Source organism: Vigna unguiculata, chromosome 6 (genome assembly GCF_004118075.2).
Source record: "Vigna unguiculata cultivar IT97K-499-35 chromosome 6, ASM411807v1, whole genome shotgun sequence".
Lineage (NCBI taxonomy): Eukaryota > Viridiplantae > Streptophyta > Magnoliopsida > Fabales > Fabaceae > Vigna > Vigna unguiculata.
In genome coordinates this window covers 22,625,279-22,651,774 of record NC_040284.1, presented here as the reverse complement: position 1 = coordinate 22,651,774, position 26,496 = coordinate 22,625,279, and the positions used below count along the sequence as shown (strand labels likewise).

General features: G+C 31.3%; 3 protein-coding genes and 1 long non-coding RNA gene across 11 annotated transcripts; 2 read left to right on the top strand and 2 right to left on the bottom strand.

Moving 5' to 3' along the window:
- The first annotated feature begins 1,730 nt into the window (after window positions 1–1,730).
- On the top strand, window positions 1,731–12,754 carry LOC114188755 (uncharacterized protein At5g08430-like). 2 transcript variants are annotated; one of them, XM_028077388.1, is made up of 13 exons: window positions 1,731–1,884; window positions 1,964–2,137; window positions 2,773–2,852; window positions 3,239–3,426; window positions 4,176–5,067; window positions 5,862–5,974; window positions 6,095–6,154; window positions 6,485–6,571; window positions 7,484–7,534; window positions 7,947–8,017; window positions 8,252–8,505; window positions 11,867–11,987; window positions 12,094–12,754. In XM_028077388.1, the coding sequence occupies exons 2-13, from the start codon at window positions 2,016–2,018 to the stop codon at window positions 12,461–12,463; spliced, it is 2,409 nt and encodes an 802-aa protein (XP_027933189.1). In that variant the 5' UTR covers window positions 1,731–1,884; window positions 1,964–2,015; the 3' UTR covers window positions 12,464–12,754. The 2 variants fall into 2 exon arrangements, with proteins under 2 accessions (XP_027933189.1, XP_027933190.1); XM_028077389.1 differs by lacking the exon at window positions 6,485–6,571.
- Window positions 5,688–6,126, bottom strand: LOC114188757. Its single transcript, XR_003605444.1, has 2 exons — window positions 5,940–6,126; window positions 5,688–5,847 (listed from the first exon to the last, which is right to left on the bottom strand). It is a non-coding gene; the product is annotated as an uncharacterized LOC114188757 (long non-coding RNA).
- A 1,187-nt stretch (window positions 12,755–13,941) lies between the features above and the next one.
- LOC114188756 (COX assembly mitochondrial protein 2 homolog) lies at window positions 13,942–15,415 on the bottom strand. Of its 3 annotated transcripts, none has more exons than XM_028077390.1 (4): window positions 15,292–15,415; window positions 14,963–15,071; window positions 14,264–14,368; window positions 13,942–14,191 (listed from the first exon to the last, which is right to left on the bottom strand). In XM_028077390.1, the coding sequence occupies exons 2-4, from the start codon at window positions 15,005–15,007 to the stop codon at window positions 14,093–14,095; spliced, it is 249 nt and encodes an 82-aa protein (XP_027933191.1). In that variant the 5' UTR covers window positions 15,008–15,071; window positions 15,292–15,415; the 3' UTR covers window positions 13,942–14,092. The 3 variants fall into 3 exon arrangements, with proteins under 3 accessions (XP_027933191.1, XP_027933193.1, XP_027933192.1); XM_028077392.1 differs by having other exon boundaries at window positions 14,963–15,041; window positions 15,292–15,413; XM_028077391.1 differs by having other exon boundaries at window positions 14,963–15,157; window positions 15,292–15,397.
- A 638-nt stretch (window positions 15,416–16,053) lies between these two features.
- LOC114188754 lies at window positions 16,054–22,783 on the top strand. 5 transcript variants are annotated; one of them, XR_003605441.1, is made up of 11 exons: window positions 16,054–16,243; window positions 16,327–16,420; window positions 17,485–18,060; window positions 18,265–19,638; window positions 19,773–20,097; window positions 20,251–20,512; window positions 20,596–20,812; window positions 21,044–21,408; window positions 21,504–21,828; window positions 22,167–22,319; window positions 22,427–22,783. XR_003605441.1 is itself a non-coding variant. In XM_028077387.1 (10 exons), the coding sequence occupies exons 2-9, from the start codon at window positions 16,337–16,339 to the stop codon at window positions 21,622–21,624; spliced, it is 3,324 nt and encodes a 1,107-aa protein (XP_027933188.1). In that variant the 5' UTR covers window positions 16,054–16,243; window positions 16,327–16,336; the 3' UTR covers window positions 21,625–21,632; window positions 22,167–22,783. The 5 variants fall into 5 exon arrangements, 1 of the variants encoding a protein (XP_027933188.1); XR_003605443.1 differs by adding an exon at window positions 16,734–16,879 and having other exon boundaries at window positions 16,075–16,243; window positions 22,167–22,783; XR_003605442.1 differs by having other exon boundaries at window positions 20,257–20,512; window positions 22,167–22,783.
- Window positions 22,784–26,496: the final 3,713 nt, after the last annotated feature.

Below are 26,496 nucleotides of genomic sequence, written 5' to 3'. Positions count from 1 at the left end.
TTAATAAGAAAAAAAAACATTCAGAATTGTATCCATATTAGTACATATTTTATATTTTCTTTATTTTACCATGAAGAGAAATTTCTTTTATTTTTAAGACTTATTATTTTAATATAAAATGTACATAATCTAGTTTTTGACATTCTTTTATAACTTAACCTATTTTACAACTTTTTTACTTATTTTGATACATATTTTTTAATAATTAAAATTTGACGTCGATAAAAAATCTAATTCCAAACAATTTTAAAAGAAAAATAAAAATTATATATATTTAATGCTGTGAATTTTTTTTATAATACTAAACATTGTCAAAGTAATAATGGGAAAATACTCTTTATTTTTATTTATTATTTAATTGGTGAATTTATTGTTTTTATAATTATCATATTGATTTGACTATTTTTTGGTATAGAAAATTCTCACAATTAACATAATATAAACAAACTAATTAATTGTAGGAAACGTTCTATATCATATTGAAAGAAATTAGTTTAAGTTTAAAATAACATGAAAAAATATCATTTTAATTAAATTGAAATAATGTTTTTAGTATAATTTTAGTTTTAAAAAAATTATAATACAGATATTATAAACATAATTTTAATTAAATTAAAATCACATTTTGGGAGTGTATATATATATATATATATATATATATATATATATATATATATATATATATATATATATATACTTCTTCTGGGATCTTATTTCTTTTATCAAGCATAATAAATGCTTATTCAGGAAGAAATGCCAAGGAAGTGATAGGAAAAAGAAATAATAAAACTTGTGAAATTTAAGAGAAAAAAAGTTGCTTTTATCATAATAGGTTGCTTAAATAGTTATTGAAATTGAAAATATTAAGAGCTTCTCACTTTTGTTTAAGGTATTCCTTTCAATATATAAAATATAATATAACAATGTGTAAAATATAATATAGTACGATTGTATACAATAATAATAAAAATAATAAACGATAAATAATAAAAATAATAATTAATAATAAATTATTCTTAAGAAAATAAATAGTATAAAAATATTAATATTAATAAATAAACTGAACTAATTTATTTTACTTCTAATAATATAGTTTCAAGACATTTTTTTTTCCATTTTTCATTTGTCTTCGATCAAATAACATATACTTTTATTCTACTCTTTTACTTATTTATTTTCACCTATTTTCTCTGCTTTTATTTTTATTTTTTTACCAAAAGTACCATAGTAGTACCAATTTCACTAATTCGGAAAAGACAAATTTTTTAAAATAAGAAGGAAATTAATTGTTTAAAATGAGAAATAATATCAGATGCCTGTGTATACAACAACTTTCAATTTTTTTTCATTCACGGAACATACCATAAATGTAAATACATCTTATTTATATGATTTCCACTATTAAATTAAACAATAGTCAAAATTATAAAATGGACTAAAATTTATAAAATTAAATTTAAGAAAAAAAAAAGTGTACAAAAAGATTCCAAATTTTAACTCTTCAAGAGAACTGAGTTTTTAAGTAAAATTTGAATAAAAACATGCGATACACGTTTTTGCAATAATAATAACATTGGACTAAACCGCGTTATTAAATTTGTAACTAAAAAAAGAAAAACCAAGATGAGTCAGAACATCTGTAGTTATTGAAAATAATTTGATTTAGAAAATGTAAGGTTCCAATTTGTATATATAATAATAATAATAATAAATACACTCAATGTGTCCCACTAAAATCCTACTCAGACCCTTTCTTCGGTTTCTGTGCCCTACTTTTCTTTCACTCTTTCACCCTCTCACTGTGATCACTCCCTCCATCCCTCACCAATGCCTTCAGAATTTACTCACAGCTTTCTTACAGATTGAAATTTTCATTATCTTCAGGTCTGTTCTTACGTTCAGTTCATCTTTTTTGTCTTTCTTAGTACTGCATTTTCTTATCTGATTTTTTGGTTTCTTTCAGCTACATTTTGCAGAGTTGTTGGAGTCTGTTTATTTTATTTTCGTGAAACAAGATGGTGAAGAAGAAGAAGACAAGGACCGTAAAGAAGAAGAAGAAGAAGACAAGGACCGAGGATACTGAGGACTGGTGTTTTATGTGCAAGGATGGAGGGTTGTTAATGGTCTGTGACCATGGGTAAGTTTCAACTCCCAAACAAGTGTAAGTTGTAGAGATGAAATTTTAATTTTAAAATACAAGAATGAGCTATGAATGAGAAGAAGACTGTTTATTCTTGGGACACTTTCGAAATGAAGCAGATATAAATTTCTTACAAATCTTTTATATACTACATTAATTTTTTTTTTTTAACCTTTGGTAGTGACAGATGAATCTGTACTAAAAAGAACATAATATTTAATTACTTTATTTTTTAATTTTTTTTTTGTTTTAATTTTTTACAGAGTGCTGTGACTTTTCACTTGGGTCTTTGTTTTTGTGGGAAATATGAAGTGTGTACATAAATTTGACCCGTGGTAGTTTGCTGCTTCTATAAATGGCATCAAATTTTTCATACCTGTTTTCTAATTTATACCAAGAATTTGGCCTTGCAGCAAACACAGAAAATTGTGAGGTATTAAAAAAATAAGTTGTTCATACTTTAGGCTTTGTTTATTTTACCTTTTGTTGGTAAAATTGTGGTTTACTTGAAATCTTCTTCAATCGTGTGTGTGCGTGTAATTAACAGTGGATCTCAATTTGAAATCTTGTATCATTTTATTCTCTGGAAAAGACTTTCTTTTTGACTGTTAATTAACCCATGTTGATTGAAGGGGTTGCCGGAAAGCTTATCATCCTCGTTGTGTGGATAAAGATGATTCGTTTTTGGAGAACGGAAGTGAATGGACTTGTAGTAAGCCCTGCTTCTGCCTATCACCCTACCATTATTGGAAGACAGTCAAATATATTTTCTCTATGCAATTGATTCCACCTTGAGATCTAATTACTCATCTTATATATCTGGGAATTATGCACAGATGCTTCAGTTGTTCTCTTATACACTATTTGTTGTCAGAGTCTACATTGCTTGATTATCTCAAAAAATAAGCAAAAAAAAACTACTGTTTATCTGTATTACAACTCCTAAGAAACCTCGTATACGGTCAATTTATTTTCCATGCATAGCTATAAATGCGTCTACCCCCTGTTTCCTCTCTCTGTTCATGTTTAAGAGACCATGTTAGAATGCCTTTTGATCCTTTTGTTACTGAAGGACTTTTGAATAAATTCTTTTTGCAGGTTCACATTTTTGCTACCTCTGCCATAAAGTGTCTAAGATTAAGTGTTTTTGCTGTCCAAAAGCTACTTGTGGGAAATGCTTTTATGATGCTGACTTTACAATTGTCAAAGGGAACAAAGGATTTTGCAGACACTGCTTAAAACTTGCTTTTCTAATTGAAGATGATGCTAGTATTGATTCTGACGGGGTAAGATTGTTTTCAATCACATCTTATATGCAGCAAGGGTAAAAGGAAGACAAATTGTGACAGTATTTGACATCCTAAATTTGAAAACAAAATGGAAAATTGCCATTAATGGAAAAATACAAGTTTAATTTTTTTACTAGCAAGTGACAAGAATGGCTATTAAAACTACACAGGTTGTTAAGCTGGGACAGTAATATTAACAGAGGCACATCTTTTCTGTGTTTTTGCCTGTTTTTTAAAAATAAATATTGTTCTATTTATTTTGAAGAGAAACTTGGAAGCACAGTCTGGAACTGTTTTATTGTTATTGTTTTAATTAAAAGCAAAAATTGTTTATGAAAAACACTAAAAGGAACCAAATCTGTATTTCTTACATTCCTCTCACTTGTATGAAATGAGACTTGAAAATGAAATCTTACGTTTGTAGAGTTAGTTTTGATGAATTTTAACTAAGAAATTATAATCAGTACTAACATATGGTCTTTTATGGCTGGATGCTTGATGCATACTGATGAATGGAGAATTTTTCATGACTGGATAAGATTTCAATGTATGCCTAGTTATAGAATTTTAAAATTTAAACTATGGTCAAGTGTAGTATTTTCGCATTTAACTTAAGACATGCTTATTTTACTTTTTCTTGATGGGAACTTGGAATTTAGTATAGAACATTTATCTTTCTCTGGAACTATTAAAACAATTTTATTTTCTTTCTATCACTTTATTTTTTCATGCTTTTTTATTAACAGGAAGTGGTAGATTTCAAAGATCAAGATACATATGAATTCTTATTTTCAGAATATTATAAAAGCATCAAAAAAGAAGAAGGGCTGAATTATAAACATGTACACTCTGCCCATAGATTTTTTAAGAATGGCAAAAGCAAATGTGACTTGGATCCAGATGAAATAGGTGTAGAGGAAGATGACACTGGTGATTCCGAAGACGTGAGTAGCTATATGGTTTCTGATTGTGATGACCTGAGTGACACAGCAGGATCAAAGTCGGGGAGGACAAAGAAGGGTCTGGGAAAGTTAAAATCAACGAAAGGAAGTGGGAAAGATAAGAAAAAAGAATTTATTGGATGGGGTTCGAGACCTCTCATAGAATTTCTTGAATATATAGGCCAAGACACGAGCAATGAACTTTCTGAACATGATGTCACTTCAATCATTATTGAGTACTGCAGAGAAAACAATCTTTTTGACCCTAAGAAAAAGAGAAAGATACATTGCGATGCACTGCTGATATCCTTACTGCGGAGGAAATCCGTAAACAAAAACAGGATGCAAAATCTTCTGGCACCACACTTTGCTGAGAATTGTCAAGAAATGGACGATATTAGTAGCAGTTCTGAAGATAGGGATTACAATGAACCATCCAACTTGTCAAGAAAGAGAAAATCGATTTCATGTACAGAATCTCATAATGTAAACATAGTTTCTGAAGGGCATCAAAGCTGTTTTGCAGCAATAGTTAGTTCGAACCTCAAGCTTGTCTACTTGAAGAGGAGTTTAGTCGATGAACTTTCAAAGCAACCACAAACTTTTGATGGCAAAGTGCTAGGAAGTTTTGTAAGAATCAAAACTGATCCGAATGACTATTTACAGAAGAATTCACATCTGCTTGTGCAAGTTGTAGGTAATTTATCTCTTGACTTCTTCAAACTACTGAAATAGTACTTGGTAGATTTTTCAATTTTTAATGGAAGTAAAGTAGTTAATTTTTGCTGGCAGCAAAAAGGTTTTCAAATAAACTGCTAATAGTGTAATTGTTTGATGATCCTATTTCTGAAATGGGATCAGAAGTATGCAAAAAATTTCTTGGTATGTAATTTGCCTTAAAATTCATGTTATGTAATGAAGAGATAGACATGTCTGTTGCAGCTAGTAGTAAGATATTCTTGTTTTGTATCTAGTTAGCATGTGTATAATACATGAGTTGAAGAACTGTAGGTATATAAACTACTTTTGTGATGTAAAATTATAGAGGATCCTGTGCAAAATGCTTTGTTATGTAAAATTATATATACCGACTGCCTTTTATTTATTTTTACTCAAAATAAATCTACTGCTTCTTATACTCGATTAAATAATATTATTTCTTTTGACAAGACATGTAAAGGAATTAATTGGATTAAACTCATCATAACTTTATCTTGAACTTCATTTTTTTAAATATTTTAAAAGAATTAGTGGACCATGCATATAGTTTTGACTCTAATTTTCTTGTATTGGAAGAAAAAGATCCCGAGTCATCCATTGTATTCAAAACGCATATCTAAATATAAATGAAATATAAAATCTCAAGCATATTTTACTTTGTTCTTTCTTTAGGCACAGTACATTGCTGTGGAAGGTCAACATTCCTGATGCTGTTATACTAGCCATCTTTCTTACATGCATAGTTGACATTCTTTATCTGCAAAATTACAGGAATAAACAGACCTTTAAACAATGATGAAACCAACAAGGAAGTTATGCTTCAGCTTTCTAATGTGCCAAAAAATGTACCTATCTCCAAAATTTCAGATGATGACTTTTCTGAGGTATGAATACAGTGGTAATAAGATTTTTCTCTAATTTCTCCTTTCCTTATAGGCACTGGAACTAAGTAAGCAACAGTTTCCTTCCATGGATTCATAATTATAACATTTGATGTTATGCAGGAGGAATGTCAAGATCTGTATCACAGAATGAGAAACGGTCTGCTCAAACAGCCTACCGTGGTTAGTTTGTATGACTTATTAGTGATTTAGTGCATACCATAATAAATACTATGCTCATTGCTCAATGATCTGTTTAAATTTTATTAAGGGAACTGTAAATCTTGAGTTTGATGATAAATTATTAATTAACATTTTTCTGCAATGTGTTGGTTATGTTTGAAGTTTTCAGCAAATAAAATGGTGAACCAATTTTTGTTATAGAATAGCAGTAGTACTGCATGTAAGGAAGCCTTTGGAGGGGGAATTTAAATATGATTTCTAAATTGTTGTCTCCATTTAATTGATCTGCCAAATAATGATGAGAGAGTTTTCTGACATCCATTTATGAAGCAAAGGGTTGGTCTTTCCTGTTTGAGGAGAGTCTCCAGTCACGTAACCCAGTTTACCTTTGCCGTTGAAGACTTGAGCTCGTCAAATGTAATTTCTTCCGATTAGCTTTTAGAATTGTAAACTGTAATTTAGAAACTGAGGCAGAGCATCATTTTAGATATTTATTTCAAAGTCCAACTCAATCTCACAAAATAGAAGATTAAAAACGGAGGAACATAATCATCAACCGAGAATGTATATGCTCACGACCAATTTGATGTTCCTAAACTATGTAACCTACCATTAGATTTCTTTGAAATTTAAATTAATTAACTAAACAGAAAAAAGAAGAAGATAAAATCTACAACAATAACAAGTTCTCTATCTAAAACTTATTCAATTCTAGTAAGGGAAAAATCTCATCACTTTAACACACTCCTTGAGATTTGTCATGTGTTGAGCTTTAACTCCACGAACCGGGAGTGCAGTCAGTATACCAACAAGTTTTCCTTTAATTTCTTGGCTTAAATCATTGTCATCATAGTCATTTAATTTAACTTCATATCTTTAAAAATGATATTCCAAGATTTTTTATCCCGAATTATCTTGCATGAAATTTAATGACTTCAAGTTGATAGGACCCCAGTCTTTCATGCCAAAACATCCCTCAATTTTGATAATAGAATCATGAACTTCAACTAAATTAGACTTCAAAATTTAAACCATTTCTAATCTTTTTAATCTTTGTCATCTCTATTTCATGTTCATGAATGATAAAACAATAATTTTCGGTAAAAGGAGACCGTGTATCTTTGTGTTGATTTTCAACAGTATATCTGTGTCTTTCATTCTAGTTTAGGGCCGTTAAACATATACTTTAGTAAGTCTAGACTATACTGATTAAATGGTCTTTATGTGTTTTATGTGCTATAGTTTGATTTGCAGAATAATATAATTTGTTAGTTAGTCATAGTACCATCATGTGACCAACAGATGACAACCACCTCTTTATGTTGACAGCTGGAGCTTGAGCAGAAAGCTAGAAGTCTACATGAAGATATAATAAAGCATGTACGTATGTACTTATCAATATTGTTTGTCCCTTTTGTGATTATAAAGATAGAATGCAATTCACAATACAATTTTCGTGTAGGTTAGCAGTTATAAACACGGTCTATGCATCATAAAATTCAACAACAAAGGCTAGCTTATTAATTACTATTTTCCAAAATTCAGTGGTTAGAATTGATTGTATCTTGTAATTATAAAACTCGCTTAAGCACATGCCAGCAGACACTAAACATATTATGCAAACTAAATTTTAAAATCTGCCCTTAAATTATTACTTTAATTCTTTATGCTTAGTATGTCTAATTGCATGTTAACATTATTGAACACCTGATTCTTTTAGGCTATTAAAGAGCACCACGCGTATAATTTATTTTTACTGATGTTTGTCTTTATGTTTTGCTTTATGTGACAGTGGATCCCAAGGAAGTTAGTATTATTACAAAACCTAATTGATCGGGCAAATGAAAAGGGATGGAGGAGAGAATATCCTTTCATGGTTTACTTTTTTTATTGATGCCTCAAATTTGTGGCTAATGGTCAAAGTATTTTCAGTTGTTTTCCATTTTAATGCTTGATGAAGCATATCTATCTCAATCGATTTAAAGTGGGAGAGAGGAGTTGTAAACTAAGCTGATTTTTGATAAATGTTGTCTTATTCTCTGTTTGGAGTTTGATCTTTTCTGTGTGAGTAGTTTGATCCTTGACCATTTTCCGTACGCTTTCTGAGTACTTAGATCAAAGGCTGAAGCTTGAGACACAATTCGAGCAATCACGTTTATTAAATGACATGCCAAAAGTAATTCCTGAAATAGTTGGTACCACACTATCCCCAGACGGTTCCCCAAGAAGAGATAAACTTGAGCAAGGTGGCTTGTCAGAATTAGCCAGTGGACAGACTTGTAACTCTGTCGGACAGTATTCCAAACACATTGGTTTTGCTCATTGCCTAAATAATAGAACATATGCTGCAGGTTTGCCATGTTTTTCTATCTTTACTTTCTTTTTTTAGTTTTTACATATATATGTTATTTTGAATACATATCTACCAGACAATAGTATGTAAATCAGGTTGATGTTGTTATGCAAGTGTTGTATTTATTTTATGTCTGACAAGTCTGATGTGTCAAATTTATTTTAAAACTTCGTCGATATGGTTGAAAATCAGTTTCATACCTTCTGACAAAAAAAAAAATTTAATAGTTGCCCTCTGCGATTTTAACTAAAATAGGAATTCAGTTCTAATCTGGTTATCCTAACATTCTTCAATAGAATGGTCTTGCTGAACTTGTTTGGCTTATCATGTTTGCTAGCATCATATTTATTAGTTAATAAAATCGTACTTCTGTGCTGATTCTGTTGACAACTATAGCTTCAAATCTCTTAACCAGGCGAAGAATACATGCTGACTAACCCAAAACAATCTGGTTGTATTATCTTTGTTTATGTCACAGTAAATTTTAGGCCTAAACTTAATCCATGTGCTGAAAAATGTGATTTATATGCTCTTGGTAAAGAAGGATATAGCTGTTGTTGCTTTACAAGAAAATATAACTGTTGTAGCTTTACAAGAAAATACACACTACGTCAGTGTGTATGTATCCGTTTGGAGAACCTTTATTTCTCTTATGGACGAGATCACGACCAATGAAGATACTTTTCTGCATGAGTTGGGTACCCAGAGGTTCCAAAATTAAGGGCTGGTTTGGCTGGAGGGGAGGGACTGGAAATGGGTGGGATGGATAAAATTAGGTTTGTTTGGTATAATAGAAAAAGGAATGAGAGAATTAGAAAGTCAGTGTGTTTCACTAGAGTTTTTTCGCTCTATATCTCGTCTATTTCTATTAATCTATCTATTTATCTCATTATTTCTTTTCTATTTCCCTTCAACCAAATATCTTTACTTTTCTCGTTATTTCTTTCTTATTTCCATCTGCATATTTTAGTTTCACCCACTTTATTTTTCTACTCTACCAAATGGACCTTAGAAGTATATTCTAGAAGAGAGATTAGGTAATTAAAGGAAGAGCATTTATGGTTGTTACAAACAGTTGTGAGTGGTACCTTTAAATAAAAGTGGGGTAGTGAGAGGGACTTTGATATTATGGGGTGCCTACATCATACAATTTTTTCAAAAAAGTTGTTACTGATAATATTCACAAAAGAGAGAAATTGCCCTTAAATAGAATACAGAAAACTTGATTAAGGAAACTCCTGATTTACGATAGACACAATCTATCCCTGTAATTTAGGATATCCTGTACAATAAATCTAAACTATATGGTCAACTTATCCTCCTTATTATGGAATGTAATTAAATCTCCTATCATGGAATGTAATTAAATTTGAACAAGGAAACATTATCTCCGACATATTTCAAGGAAACATTAACAGTAGACTGAAATGTGGCACCACTTAGCCCTTTCGTCATTACATCTGTAAGTTGATTTCTAAGTTGATTTCTAGAGAATACAAATGGTGTACAAATTGTCCCATTATCCAACTTTTCCTTTATGAAATGTTTTCTATTTCAACATTTTTAGTTCTATCATATTTGTTAGAAGTCCCGCATTGATTAGAGATATGAGTTTATAGTATTTAAGTGGATGCAAACCTGATCTTACAAACCAGTTTTGTGAGGTTGAATTAATATAGTATCAGAGTTATTGTTAAAGCCTATTTTAGCACTATCGAGCTGTTATCAGACCACACATTAATGTGTAGTCCCATACATGAGATGTATATACCTCGACGCGACGGGATGTGTTGGAAGTCCTACATCGACTAGAGATAAGACGAGTTTATAGTGTATAAGTGGGTGCAAATCTCACCTTACAAGCTGGTTTTGTGAGGTTGAGTTAGGCTTAAAGTCTACTACTTATCCAACTTTTCCTTTATGAAATGTTTTCTATTTCAAGATATTTAGTTCTATTATATTGGATTAAGCACAATATTTATTGCCAACTTGTTATTGCAATACAGTCTCATAGGCTTCTTCTCATCAATCTTCAAGTCTTTAAAATTATCTTTAACCATAGTATTTCACGAATCCAAAAGTCTATTGCTCTAAACTTTGTATTTGCACTTGATCTTGTCTCAATATTTTGTTTTTTGCTCCCCCAAATCACCAAATTTCCTCCAAGAGAAGTGATATATCAGGATTTAGATCTTTTTGTTGTATATAGAGAACCTGCATAGTCAACATCTGTGTAGGCTTCCAAGATCATCTCATTTCCCTTGTAAATAGAATTCATTTTCCAGATCCTTTCAAGTACTGCAAAATGTGATAACAACTCAGACATGAGTGTCCTTTGAATTGCATGGACAGACTTACAATCAATACATCATGGGTAATGTTGGGCTTAGGGTAAGACAAGTAGATCAATTTTCCAACTGGCATATGATAAGATTGTCTATCAGCTGCTACATCTTCAATTGATTCTCTAAGTTTGTGATTTTGTGCAATGTGTCTCTACTGGTTTGCATCCTAATTTACCAGTTTCATCCAATAATTCTAGCAGATTTTCGTTGGGAGATGAAAATACCATGACGGGAATGAGTCATTTTGATACCCAAGAAATATTTCAATATGCCTAACTCTTTAATTTCAAATTTTGTTGTCAAACGTTTTTTTTTTTAAGACTTCCATTCCTGGTGCCTAATCATTTCAAGTTACAACTATACCATCTACGTAAACAATTAATACATTAAGTCCTCCCCCGCCCCCGAAGAATTTTCATCTCCCACAAAAAGTATGTTCTTGATATACTTGTTTTGATACTGACAAAAAATCTACCTCTTGGTACTGTATATCTTTTAGAGAAAGTCTATTAATATGGAGAAGTAAAAAAAATAAGATAAAGTATCTCGTTCTAGTGCATTAGTTGAATTTCAAGCCCTTGCACAAGGTATATGTGGAAGATTATGATTGAAAGTCATACTAGAACCTTAAAATAAAGGTTTGCATCCCTGTACAGCTGTAGTGTGATAACATTAACCATTAAGGGAGCTAAAAGTTCATTGTCCTATACCAATATATGGTGAAGTTTGTCTTTATTATGAACTATTGTACATTAGAAGTTAAATACACAGTTTTAAGTTTATATGTTTTAAACAACCAAATCCTTCTTTTACTGTATTTTATGAACCTTTTATTATTACATTCCTATATTTAGCCCACCATATCATTTCAAGGTTAAGCAATCTGTAGACGTGTATGCATTTTACTGTAAAAAGTGACCTTTTTTTTTGTTCTGGGTTATGTGAGGAAATTTATGTAGACAGTATTTGCAAATGTACCTCACAATATGCACTCTGTTAATTTTCATGGCTTAGGTCCAAAATCTCCAGTAAAGGAAAACCAAGAGGGCACAACCTTTCCTGTTGCCAGTACTGCTTCCCAATATAAAGACACTTCTCAAAGGAATATGCCTCAATCTTCTACCTCAAAAGCAAGGTAAGATGATCCTGAGGCTAAACTCTTTGAATCTGAACTATCCAGCAAAATATGGCTTGTGCCAACTGAGGAACACTGAATCTGGTTCTGTTATAATAAATGGCAGAAATCTGTGTGTTACCTTGGATGCTGAACAAAGAATAAAGGAGAAGCAAAGCATTTCAGTTGCAAGTGTCAATGACAAACAGGATACATGTACCTCAGCTATTCCAGTGGAAGACAAGGAATTGAGCAATCCTACTGCAGGTGTCATCGTTTTAAGTGACGATGATGAACAAGAGAATCCTGATATTTCTATTTGGCATTGTATAGGTTCCTTTGGTGAAACAGGAGGACCCTATACAATGTCTGCACTCAAACTTTGGACGGAAACTTCTCCAATACCCTTAGAATTCAAGGTCTGGAAGACTGGCCAGAGTGCAACAAAGGCAATATCTGTCACTGATGCCGTGAAACGATTTTTCTCACGCACGTAAGTAAACGGAAACGAAGGGGGAGTCACTTCCTTAATCAAAGTACATAGACAGTGTTAATATAGAATTAAGTACATGGAAAGTTTTAACCAAACAGTTGCTTGGGTGGAATGTTGCCAAGTTAATAGTACTTCCTATGATAATGTTTACTTTGGATGTAAATTTCACCTACAGAATTGCAGCACAAAATAGGAACTCAACCCAGTGAAGCTCTCAAAAGTTGTGTATTTGCTTATCAAATTCGAACTTGTATTCCTTGTTCCTTTTGTCTTATGACCACAATTTTTGCTTTAAGTTATCAGCATTCTCTTGGAAAACTCGATCAAAAGCTAAACAAGGAAAAATTCACTGCGTGAAACTGGAATTTCAACTCCTTTTTGGATGCTCGCACATTATGTTTAAGATTCAATGTAATGTTTGTTTAAATTAAAAAAATATTCTTTTCTTATTAATAATGGATTTAATTACTTAGTTGCTTGCTGCTCCAAAAGGTTTCCAATTCTTTTAGATTCTTTTGTTCGTTTTTCAATGATTAAGGTAGTTACAGCCGACTAGAGGATTTAAGATCAGAAATTAGGATCTCAGTGAGTGTCTGGTTGTGTCTAAGCTAGTTTCGGAAGATTAGAGAATGATATGCTTTATTGAGAGCTAAGTGCGTCTATTGAAGATTGAATTAGATTTACGTAAGTTAGGCATCACATCATCTTTTAGAACATTTTAAAGTTATATCAAATGGCATGAGTGATAACTTCTTTATACTCCCTTTCGATTTTTACCTTTGAATACCTTCACCAAAGAAACAAACTACAATTTGAAAAATACAGGGAAAATGTTCGCAGCACTGGAGGGTAGTAAGCCAACAAAAAGCAAGAGTTAAGAAACCATATAAAACTTTTCTCATGTTCAAATTAAGAATGCACAAAAATCTTTTAAAAAAAATACAGAAGCTAATTTTAACTTGAGAGAGATGTTAATCTTTTAAAAATACACAAGTCAATTTTAACTTATAAATACTAAAAAACATCTATCTAAAATAAGACCTGGGTGCTACAGAGTGCCCATTCTTGGCAAAAGAAAGAACATGGTGCTGATATCTGTCTTCACCTAATAAAGTAAACCGCATAAATAATACAGACATTAAAAGAAACAGTTGACAGTAACAGCCATAATGTTCCCAAGGCAAAGTAATCTTCAAGCGAAGTTATATACATAACCACCTACATCATGCAGGGATAGGTACTTTAACATTCTGGTTCACTGTCTACAGTGGAACCCAAACATGTTATGCTCATTGTCAAGTCATAGCAAATTTAGAACCTTAGAAACCATACATTTTATGAGTGCTTTTTACTCCCTGATTCCAAGTTTAAATCCTAATTACATCAGCCAACAAACATGTAATGCTGACTGGGTAGCATGCATGTAAGTGAGCAGCACGCATAATGAATCAATGATTATTGACTGAGTAGCATAAAGACAGAGCAGGCAAGGGCATAAAAAATACTTCAAACAATATGGTCGTGTGTAACAACCCTCTTTTAAGGCTGTAAGAAGTATATCATATAAAGGCCATGTATAAAATGTTCTAATTTGCAGAACAGTTTGGCATTTTCTACATCTCAAAAAATCCTTCTATTGACTGCTGCTTGCAGCATTTTCTTTCCTCAAAATTCGCAACTGTTCCTTTAACTTTTTGCTCTCTTCAAAATTAGCCTTCCGCTTCAAAGCTTTCTAGGAGAACAAAGAGAGATCCTTAACAAACAACAACAAAAAAATAAAATATAAGAAAAGAAAAAGGTTCACCTCTGCTCTGAAACAGCGATCCAATTTTATTTTCAAATCAGTACATTCGCCAAAGAATTTGGCAATTGGATGTTCTACATGACACTTTTGAAACTGCTCAATAATCTGCATAAACGCACAGTCTAAATTAAAGTTATACTGCTTCACCTTTGCAAGACCAATTACAGTGAAATTCAGGACCAAGTGAAAAAGTTTGCCCTTATTTTCTATTTTTACTTTATTTCCCGTATTCTAAAGCTTATACAAGGAAAAGTAAAAACAGAAACAAATAAAAATTGTCTTCACTCTACCCATTTGCCATACAGACTTCCGAAGATAATAAATAAAGTAGAAATAAAATCTTAAACTAAATAGTAGCTTAGTAAAATCTGAATTTCTAAAGTCCACCGTGGACTGCAAAGGCAATGAAAGGAGATTGAAGCTTTTTAAGTATTGTCATCAAAGCTTCATTCCATTTATCCAACATAAAACTCCACATAGCCATTAAAAGTTTACATTGCAAAGGTGATTTACTCAGAAACACTAGATTAAGACCAAACATCCTACAGTTAACCATTATCCCATGACAAAACTATGAGCATCAAATTAACAATACACAACAAGTACACCAATAACACAACAACAATATCTATTTAAGAATACATTAATAATAGTAAATAGTTTGGTTTATTTTTAAACAGAGAGATAAAACAAACTCACTTCAGCGCACATTGGGTGTTTGTGCAATGTTAAAGGAGGGTGCATCTTCCACAGTCAAATATATATGCAACACCTTCTCCTGCGGAGCAACCACCCACTGTTATGTTCCCTTCACAGTACCAAACAAGAACTATATTCAAAAAATTGAAATCGGCCGCAGAAGAAATCCAATGCAAAAGATCATAATTTTGAAACCTAGCAAAGCCATAGATTACAACATAGCAAGAAATAAAGTGATGAAATCGATCAAATTGAAATCCAACGGGAAAAATATAAAACCGGAACTTCGAAATCATTATTAAAGTCTCGAAAGTGGGAAATTAACTTACCCGATTCAAATTTGAGATCGAAGGCTCAAATGGGAGTTTCTAAGCTAAGGGCGGTGAAGAGTTTGGAACAACGAATGAGGAACGGGAAAGACACGGCTCATAAATGTTTTTTTTTTTTTTTTCATATGTTATAACTTAATAAAATAATACAAATACCAGAAAATAATTTTGGGCTTAGACTAAACATTTTTTTTTTTTGCACATGATATACAATACAAAAGGGCCTTTTTGTTTCCGCACCCCTTAAACTAACTTCACACTCGGTCCAATTTTGTTTGTGACAAAAATATTCTTGCCAGAAACAATACACTCCAGAAGCTGAAGAAGAAATTGCCCCAACTTTGTTAGAATTGAATTAATACATTCCAAAAATAATCTAAAAGGAATACATACATGTGTCATTATCGTTAAAGTGTATAAACAACATATTTTATTGTTATTAACTTATATTAATTAAGTAATTACACAAAGTCAATAATAATAAAAAAATATATTTTATTTGGATTTATCAATTTTTTTATAAATCAAAAAGTTCAATTCCCAAAGTAAAATTAATCACTACATAATTTAATAATTACCCGGAATTGACATATTTAATACATATCCCTTTCCACTAGTTCTTAGAAGATGAATATGTTAATTTTTAAGTCAGTTATCAAAATAACTCCTAATACCTACATACTTTTCTAGCAATTAAATTTTTCAATAGTACATAAAACACACTGATTTGATTTACCAATTTGGATATTTCCTTCTTCTATAAAATTTTGAATGCTCGATAATTTTTTTTTTCTAACCTCTTTCACCAAAAAAGATGACATCTCTATATAAATTAGGCAATTGTCATGCCTCGTGTGTTTTGCCTCGTGTATTAGAGAGTAAAATTCTGGAACCTCTCTGTTATCTCTGCAAGGGCAATTGTTCCTTCTCTCCGAACCGGTAAATTCAAAAGGTACATTCATGTCTATTCGTTTTCCCGCATTGATCAACGAATTTCTGTATCAGTGAGTGATAATCTGATTGAATTTTTGTTAGAAACCAAGTGATGGAAACGAGTGAAGGTTTTTCGAGATTGATACTATCTTGGTCTCTTGAGGATGTACTCAACAATGATCTTTACATAGACAAGGTCAGGTTACTCATGTCCTAGCTTTATTAAATGGTCATTTGTTCCTCTATGACGTTTTTTTTTTCCTGAACTCACCGTAGTTAGTTTTAGGTTAAATTACGCTGTAAATTCTCACTTTAAAACTTTGAAGTTTCCTCCCATGGAATTTTTCAGTGTATGAGTGTTTTTGTTGCTACTGTCTAGTTAGGCTAGTAGGCTTTACGCAACTAACTTGCTGTCTGTCGTATGCGTTGGGTTTTGTTTGGTATTTACAAAGTTCCTTAGTGTTGGTGTAATAATTCAATTTTCCTCTTTACATTGTTTCTTGGTGCAGGTGTGAATCAATTTGTTTGACAACATAAGTGGACTGTCTGATTCTGGATCATTTGATTTGAGCCCAATATATAGTGATTTCTAGAGGGGAATATGTGTCACATATCGATATCCTGTACTCTAACATTGCCAGGACTTATTGATGAAGTATCTTATATATGAAGCACTAATTCTTTTATGATGATGATAGGTTATAGTTTTTATTACAATGTATGAGAAATGTGTTTTTACTTGCATTCACGCAATTGCAATTATATATACATTATGTTTTAAGAATTTTTATACATTTTAGATATGTAAGTGTCACATATAGTAACCTGGCAATTCAAAAATAAACATATCGTATCACCCTATCGGATAGTATTTGATACAAGTATTGTATCCATGCATCATACATTTATAAGTAGGTGTGATCACCCTGATCACGCATACAAGGGCTACCTGAGGTTTCTTTAGTACATAACAGGCTTGAGGATTCTTCATTGAGTATGTTCTTTGATGTGAAAAAAATATTGTTTTTCCTTCTTTTTTATATATTGATTTTTTTACGGATTAATGAGTTATGTCATGTGTAAACGAAAATAATTCTTACAGGTTGCATGCAGTTATTGGTTAGTACTGAGGATTTACATCTTTCTAATATGTTGATAAATATCTGATTGTGTAGTCAACATTCATTGCATACTAGAAGCTCCTTACCTTTTTTGCATATAATGAGATACTAAAGCTGTTATGTCTGTACGTTTTAATAGGTGAGGCAAATTCCAAAGACATTCTTGTCCGTAGCTCACTATTTGAAATCATTTACTTTTCCTCTTATTGAGGAAACTCGTACAGATTTATGCTCAAGCATGAAGATGTTGTCAGAGGCTCCGGTGTATGAAATAACCGACATTGCTTTTTCTGAAAATTATAAACCTCCTCAGGATTTGTTATACCAGATAGAAATGAAAACAGTGGTAGATAGTGATAGAAAAGGGGATATATGTGAGCCTGAGATTGGACAACTTTTTACTTTGACTAATACAAGGCCAGAATGCATAGATGATTTGAACAAGCATGGAAATTCCTATCTTATTGGTTTAATTGGGAAGGTTAGAAAGAAAAAAGACGAGGAAGATGTTTATGAGGTTCAAATACTAGCTTCAAATCCCATTAAATTGGAAATGTACTGGCAGGAGGATGGCAGATATGTATATGGCATATATGGTTTTGCTGCCTATCTTATCAATATAACAACAAATATGCGTATATGGAATGCACTGAACTCGGATCCAGAAGGTCCAGATATCCATGTGATCAAACAACTGCTCCAACCTGATCCTGCTGTAAGAGCAATGGTTTATTCTCTGCCTTTTACCATAGATATATATGCCTTGCAATGTCTAGTTCATGGTATAACTGTACAACTGGTTAGCAGATGAAGCTAGATCCTTTGTATATACCCTCTAATTTTGTTCCATTACCTTGTCAAGATAACCTTATTGATTGGATAGATGATTAAGTACTTCAAATGTTGCATCTTCTGACAGGTTGGGGGAAATTGTGCTCAATGTTTCTCTAGTGAAAGGTACACTATTGATGTGTCAAATATTGGTGCTGTTATTCGATCATTCGATTTGAACAAAGCTCAAGAAGAGGGAGTTTTAAGTTGTTTAGCTGCAAGGGAGTGCTCTCACAAAATTACTGTGAAATTGATTTGGGGCCCTCCAGGGACAGGGAAAACAAAAACAGTTGGCTCATTACTATTTGCCCTCCTCAAGCGGAAATGCAGAACACTTACTTGTGCCCCAACTAATGTGGCTGTGCTGGAAGTGACTTCCAGGTTTCTTAGGCTAGTGATGGACTCCATTGATTATCACACTTATGGTCTTGGCGACATAGTGTTATTTGGCAACAGAAAGCGGATGAGTATTGACGATCGAGATGATCTTCTTGATATATTTCTTGATTACCGTGTAAATATTCTTGCCAGGTGCTTTGCACCCTTGTCTGGTTGGAAACATCATTTAGAACTGGTAATTCGGTTACTTGAAATCCCTGAAGAGCAGTATCATGAATATTTAAAGTGTGATGAAAAGAGGGATTATGAGATCGATGATGATGGCTGCTTGAAAGAAGAGAATGAACTACGTGTAATTGCAAGTCAACAAACAAATCAAGAGAAAATAAATATGTCGCAGGACCCCAAAATTTGTAAGCAAAATGAGTGGATGAAAATAATTAATAGAACTTTAAGAGAAAACAGATTGTCTTTTAAAGAGACAAACAAAAGCAAATATGATAAGCAGGAGAAGAAGGATCTTCTTTTCCGTGAGAACAAAATAGAAAGGTTGACATTTCATGAGTTTTTCACGAAAGAGTTGAATTATATTTGGAGGCGGATGAGGACATTTGCAGTGGATATGTGTACGCATTTGCCAACTTCTTTTATTTCATTAAGAGCGATCAAAAGTTTATTTGAATGTCTTGATCGGCTTGAAGTCCTTTTAGAAGTTTTATCAAACAATTCCATTACTGATCACGAATTTAAAGATGCCATTTCTGTATCTACTATTGATCAAAGTAGAGCTAGTTGCTGTACTTGGCAGGCTAAGTTGGGTGTAACCAGGAAAGAATGCCTTAAAATGCTGAAATCTCTTGTTAATATCTTCGTTCTTCCTGATTTTACTGATGAATATTCAATCAAAAACTTTTGTCTCAGAAGATCTCGCATGCTTTTTTGTACTGCTGCGAGCTCTGCTAGATTGCATGCAGTAGAACACTGTAGACTAGAAATGTTAGTTATTGATGAAGCTGCTCAACTCAAAGAATGTGAGTCAAATATACCTTTACAACTTCCTGGTCTTCGTCATGTTGTACTTATTGGAGACGAGAAACAGTTGCCTGCCCTAGTCAAAAGTGAGGTGTGTTCCAGTCTTGTTATTTCCTGTTTTCCTGACTGTGCAAGCATGTTCGTTATTATGTCTCACTTTTTAGCTCTGTTATGAAATTCATGGACAAAATATTTCAACATATAGAAATTTTTATGAATATACAGATTTCCAGCAAGGCAGGGTTCGGAAGAAGTTTGTTTGAAAGGCTGGTCCTCTTGGGTCATGAAAAACAGTTTCTCAATATTCAGTATAGAATGCATCCATCCATTAGCTTGTTTCCAAATATGGAATTCTATGACAAACAGATTTTGGATTCTCCAAGGGTCAAAGAAAGAAGCTATGAGAAGCATTTTCTATGTGGTGATATGTTTAAGTTCTACTCTTTCATAAATGTTGCTTATGGACAAGATGAATTAGATGAAGGGAATAGCAGGAAAAATAGGGTGGAAGTAGCTGTGGTATCTGAGATTGTTTTTGAGCTCTACAAAGGTAATTTTATTATGTGATCTATAATATGACTACGGGTAAAAGTAACCAACTGAACTCTAAATGTTTGTGATAAGTTCTTCATCATGTAATTTATGAATGGTAACTTTTATTGTAATGTTTGGATTTTAATTATCATCTATTGACTCTTTACAGAATCAGTTTCTAGAACACGGACTGTTAGTGTTGGTGTTATATCTCCATATAAAGCTCAGGTTATTGCCATACAAGATGCTATTGGAAAAAGGATTGGTGGTGATGTTGATCATAATTTTTCCGTGAAGGTTTGCACTGTTGATGGTTTCCAAGGTGGTGAAGAGGATGTGATAATAATATCCACTGTAAGATATAATAACATGGGATTTGTGGGTTTTATTTCTAACCTTCAAAGAACTAATGTTGCCTTAACAAGAGCAAGGTATGATATGTTCCCATTTATTATACACGCTATTTGTTCTACATGTGTTGTAATCATGAATGTCCTGTTCCTTATCTATACAGGTATTGTCTTTGGATAGTAGGTAATGGGGAAACTTTGATGAATAGTGGCTCTATTTGGGAGAGAATAGTCCTTGATGCTAGGTCTCGAGGGTGTTATCATAATGCTGACGAAGATGATAGGTTATCTCATGCTATTACAACTTCCATTATTGATCTTGGTCAAGTTGGTGATCTACTGCATTTGAGTTCTCCACTCTTCAGGAAAGCAAGGTGGAAGGTAACGGACCTTAGAATCGTTCTCGAGACTCTACTTTTAATACTGAAAAAGACATAAGAATTCAAGTTAACCCTTTAAAGCATACATAACAAGAGACAGAGAACATTTTTTCCAACTAAAACAAAAAGTTTCTCACATCATAAATGCATACCAGATCGGTTATTGTCCTAGTCTTCTGACAATTCTTAAACTGCTTTACCGTTTTCATGAACTCCCGTGACTTTATTATAGGTTTGCTTCAATCAAAGTTTTCTAATCTCTATGGCAAGAATTAAGAGCGCTGAGATTTGCCAGAAAATATGTTCCCTGCTGAGGCAACTTTCAAGTGGTTGGCGTCAGCCTAAAGGGGAAATAAATCTTGGAGTTGTGGATGATATTTCTTCCCAACTATTGGAGCTGTACAAGGTCAATGAGTCACTTTATCTTGTTTGGACCGTCGATGTTATAAAGGAGAACTCAAATTATGTTCAAATTTTGAAGATTTGGGATGTTTTGCCATTGTCTGAGGTAACCAATTTGGCAAGGAATATTGACATTTCATACAGGAGTTATTCTGTTGATATTCTTAGATGCTGCAAAACCAGATGTTATGATGGGTATAACTCCTATACTAACTCTGTTTAGCTTCACATGGTCAAAAATAGTGGAAAATTTATTTCAAATAGAATCATTAACATATTAGTTACTGCAGGAAATTTGACATTCCAGGGACATGGCTTGCTAGTTCGAATCATCTGACAAATAATAGTCTTCCAGATCCTATGCAAGTTCTATGCAACCAATTTTCTTCACTTGGACTGAGGAAAAACTAGAATCAACAGTATATTACTCTCACCTCCCTTGAATTTTATTTGTTACTTACCCCTCACCTTTGTTTTGAAAAAAATATATAAAAAAATCAAAAAGAGGTTTGTTATTCGATGGCCATTTTTTTAAGGTGTTTAAACGTGTGGTGCAAGTAAAATACAAAAGGGGTTAGAGTAATATACTCAATTTCAACCCGTTAGAAGTTATGGGTAAGTTTTTCTTCTTTTGCCTTATTGGGACTTCATTGTCAGGCCATGCCTTATTTTAGATTGTGGTAGTTCTTCTAAATTCTAAAGTAATCATTTCCTTTGGTTAGTCCAAAAAAGATATTGATCTTGGTTTCTCACTTTGTATGTCCATCCTTAAACTTATTTAAGAAATAAGTATCATCAGGGTCTCTCTACACTTTTGAAAGTAAGGACAATTTTGTTTCTGATCTTTCCAATGTGGTTTCTTCATGAGATTTCATATTGTTTATTAAATTTTTTTTATTGATGAGGCAGAGATGATGATTCTTTCTTTTCTTTTTTTTCTTCTTGTTTTTCAGAAATATTAGATTTTGGAATCCCATATCAAAGCTGCTTTGGTTTGGAGAGCAATAGTGAATTTTTTGGGAAAGTATCGGCTTCAACAGCGAGGTCAATAGCAATTGTGTATATATACATATAGAAGAGTATACTCTCTGTGCATACAGTCATAGGTTAGATAAAAAATAATCCCTCTTTTGGGTTTGCTTTGGCTATATTTCTGACATGATAAGGACGAAGTATGGTTTGTGACTCAAAGACAAGTTATATTCTTCTACAGGAATTTAACTCTGCTGGAGTAAGCTTTCACTTTAGAGAGAAAGTAAAAAAATCTCAATAATCATCGATGAAAAAAAGATCAACAGTTCATATTACTCGAACATGTGCAACAAGCCATACATTTGTCAAAATCTTGACTTAATTTTGTCATTAATGATCGAGGTGTCTCACATTTCCTTTGTGTAGCAAACAAGAGTAAATTCCTTTCCGAAACATGAATATTTGAGTAGTCTGATGTATAGTTTCTTTGTGATTTGTGTTTTTCTTTTCTTGATTTTTCTGTTTTTAATGCACTTGCACTTATAAAATCAAGATGAACCAACAAAAGTGAATGTAAGAAAGTTTTAGATGGTTAATCAGATTTAGGCCATTATGCTATGTATTTTTAGTAAGTAGGGTGGTTGTTAGTTGTGAGGATTTAAGATGTCTATCTGTGCCAATGCTCTTCCAACTTTCAGATTGTAAAGTTCAGTAATTTGTATTTGTAAAAAAATAAAGCATTTGATTTGATGGAAAAAAAAAATTAATCGGTCGAATATGTTATTCAGTTTTGGGCTATTTCTTCCCCCACTGCTATGATTTCTTCATGCATCTTCGTATGGGTGGTAGAAAAGTGTAAAATGTCCTTTTAGAATTCAAATCACACAATTAAAAAAAATATGTTTTTAAATTATCCTATCCGAAATATATTTTCACATTTTATAACTTAAATTTCAAATTATATAATTTAGAATATTTTTTTAGACTCAAAAAATTATTTTGAATTATGGATTATAAAAATGCGTTTTATATTGTTTAATCTATAATATATTTTTGAAGTATACAATCTATAAACATATTCAAAACTTTAAATCGTATGTTCTGAAATGTATCTTTAAGGTGAAATAAATTTTTGAATTTTAAATTGTACAATTCAAAACAAATTTATGAATTACACAATTGGAAATGTTTTCGACTAATGGATGATTTGAATTTTTTTCATACTTATAAAAATTACAGAAAGGAAGTATTGAATGCTAAAAGAATTTGCTTGAGTTTGGTTGTGCTTTATAACTAAATTTACATTTGTGCATAATAGAGTTGAATATGGAAAAAATGGCTAAACCTAAATTTTAAGCTGAACTTATGATGAGATGAAAATTTAATAAATGAAAAGGATATATATATATATATATATATATATATATATATATATATATATAATAAGAAACTATAGTCCACTATTTTTTGTTTAATTATATTTGTATACAAATTTCTTTATTTATACCACGTCAATTATAATAGTAAACTTATTATTCAATTGACATCTTTATATTTTTAAATATTTTAGTCATGTGTTTTATATTTAACTACTAAGTTGGGTGGAGTTAGATTACAACTTCTTATAGTTTTTTAGTCTTGTTCATCTTTAGGCTAAGTGAATTATAATAGTAGACTTCTTAATTTGTTGATCAACAATATTTTTTTGTGTGTACATATTTTAGTTATTTTCATATATTTTGTAGGTAGCTACTAGATCAGCAGAGATTAACTTACAAATTTTTAATTTTTATTATTTCCTCTCTTTTTTTTTTCTATCTTTGCATTGAGTGAGTGAAATTAGGATTATAACTTGTAGTTTATACTAAACTTATTTCTACTATTTTCATTCTCTTTATATTTTTCTATTTGTTTCACTTGAGAACCTATTGTATCCTTACAATTTAAAAACTCTCCATTGACTATATTGTGCCATATTTGTTTTTTTTTTCTTCTGAAATTTTACTCTTTTATTTACTTTTTCGTTTTTGTTCTCATGTCTACGTAGGAAAGGTACCTAACATGTCAATAACTTCATGTATTCAGTTTCTATTACGGGTAGATAAATTAGACTTTTTTATCATTCTATTTGGAATAAATTATATTTTTAATATTCTCTTTATGAGTTTTCTTATTAAATTTATATGTTAATGTATATTTTTTTTGGCACTTGACCTATAGGCTCAATAAGAAAGATAAATTATAATTGGACTATTTTTTTTCTTTAATCATTTGAAAAATAATTTTTTTAGTCGACTATGAAATCTATATAATACATTAACCATATAAAAGAAATATAATATTTATAAGATATATGATATATAATAATAACAACCGATAACATTTATAGGTTAATATACACTTAACATTCAAATACCTAAAAAAGATATAAATATATGTCATTATAGAAATTCTATAATGTAATCATCTCATAAATACTCACTACAAATTTCTTAGGTCGAAAAAATTCTCTGCAGGGTGGACTATCCTCACCTTTGGCGATCACGTAGGAAACTACTCTGCCACAATTGGTAAGTACACTATGTTTGTTTCAAATTTTCAATATAGGAGACAATTTTTTATATTATTTTTTATTTTAATTTATTGAAAATAATCCATTAACTGCTTAATATTGTAAATTTTAAACGTTATCATTTAGAAGAAAATCTTAGTTTGTTTCAAATTCTCCACTGTTTGCATTACCAAAAAATTGGAGTGCTTCCTTCATTCCCAAGGCCCCAACCTAGGTTTCATTAAGAGTCCCTCCAATTGAACTTTCCAACACTATTTCAATTCTATTAAAAAAAAATGTTAATATCACTTTTTATTTTAATTTTTTTAGTAATTAAATGTTGTCTCCCGCTATTAAAATGTTGCTTCTAAATCATTGGAAAATTTTCTTATACAAATTGTTGGAATTCTTTTTACTGAAATAGATTAGACCGGAGAAATTTTCCACATATGAAGTATGTTCTTATAAGAGACCCAACATCGTATTCAATATAAAATTTTAAAGTTCAATGTTTATAAGTTTTTTTTTATATATACATCATTAAACTTTCTCATTTCTATTAAATTGAAGTATTTAAGTTCCTACCGAAAATATTTTTTCCCACTTCAAAAATTCTGCCACCCATTACAAGCTTTTGTTTATAAATGTAAACATTTAATCAAGGGTTAAATATGTTTTTGTGCTTTAATAGTAAAAATTAGAATTAATCTTTTTTGAAAACTTGAAACCAATTTAATCATTTATCTTTATAAATGTATTAATTTAGTCATTCAAACGAAACTTTTTAAAGCTTATTTGAAAAATTTCAAATACGATTTTCAGCAAACATTGTTTTGAACACATGTCAATTGGTTTAAATAAATTAAAATATTATAATAAAATATGTTTTAAACGTCAAATAAATTTAATAAAATTTGGATTAAATGACTAAATTTACATATTTATATCGTTGAAAGACTAAATTAGTTCAATATTTTCAAGAGAGATTAATCTCAATTTTTACTGAATTGAAGAAAAAAAATATATTTCACCCTTTAATCAGTAACAAACCCCTGTTTACTTCCAAATCTCACAATGGCAAAAAATTATAGAATTGGGAAATCGCACTGGTCTTGGAAATTGAATGGAAAAGCACCGATTACACAACAAATCCACAGGCCCAAGCACATTTATTAGTTTCCACATGGAAAACTTTATTTCGTTACTGTTTTCAATCGTACAACATAAGATATTTTCCATATGTGTAAATGAATACACAGGTTACTCTATATATATAAAAAAATAGAGATAAAAAAAAATAAAGAATCACATCGAATAATTACTAAAAAATTGAGTAAAAAAATTATATTAATCCTGTTAAAATAATTATTCATGCCTGTTTATGTTTTGTATCTATGGAGTCTTAAACATTAAGTAACATATTATTGGTTGACAAACTTTTCCATTAGTGTGGACAAACTAGTAGACAACATTAGAAGTGATAAAAATAAATGCAACCAATTAATTAATCACACAAACTAATTTCCAATGTTCTACAATTTCACATTCCACAAAAATTGCAGCGTAAGTAACTAATAAATAGAGCACAAAACCGAGTAGCATACCTCTTTACGCGTTCCAATGGAATCACTTACAATTGACTTGGAGTCAACTTGTTTCATAATTTCTCTCACAGAAACCCTTTTGCCACACTTTATTTTTTTGTTACAAGTTTTATGTGTACGGTAAATTGCTTTTATGACCACATCAACTACGAGAAT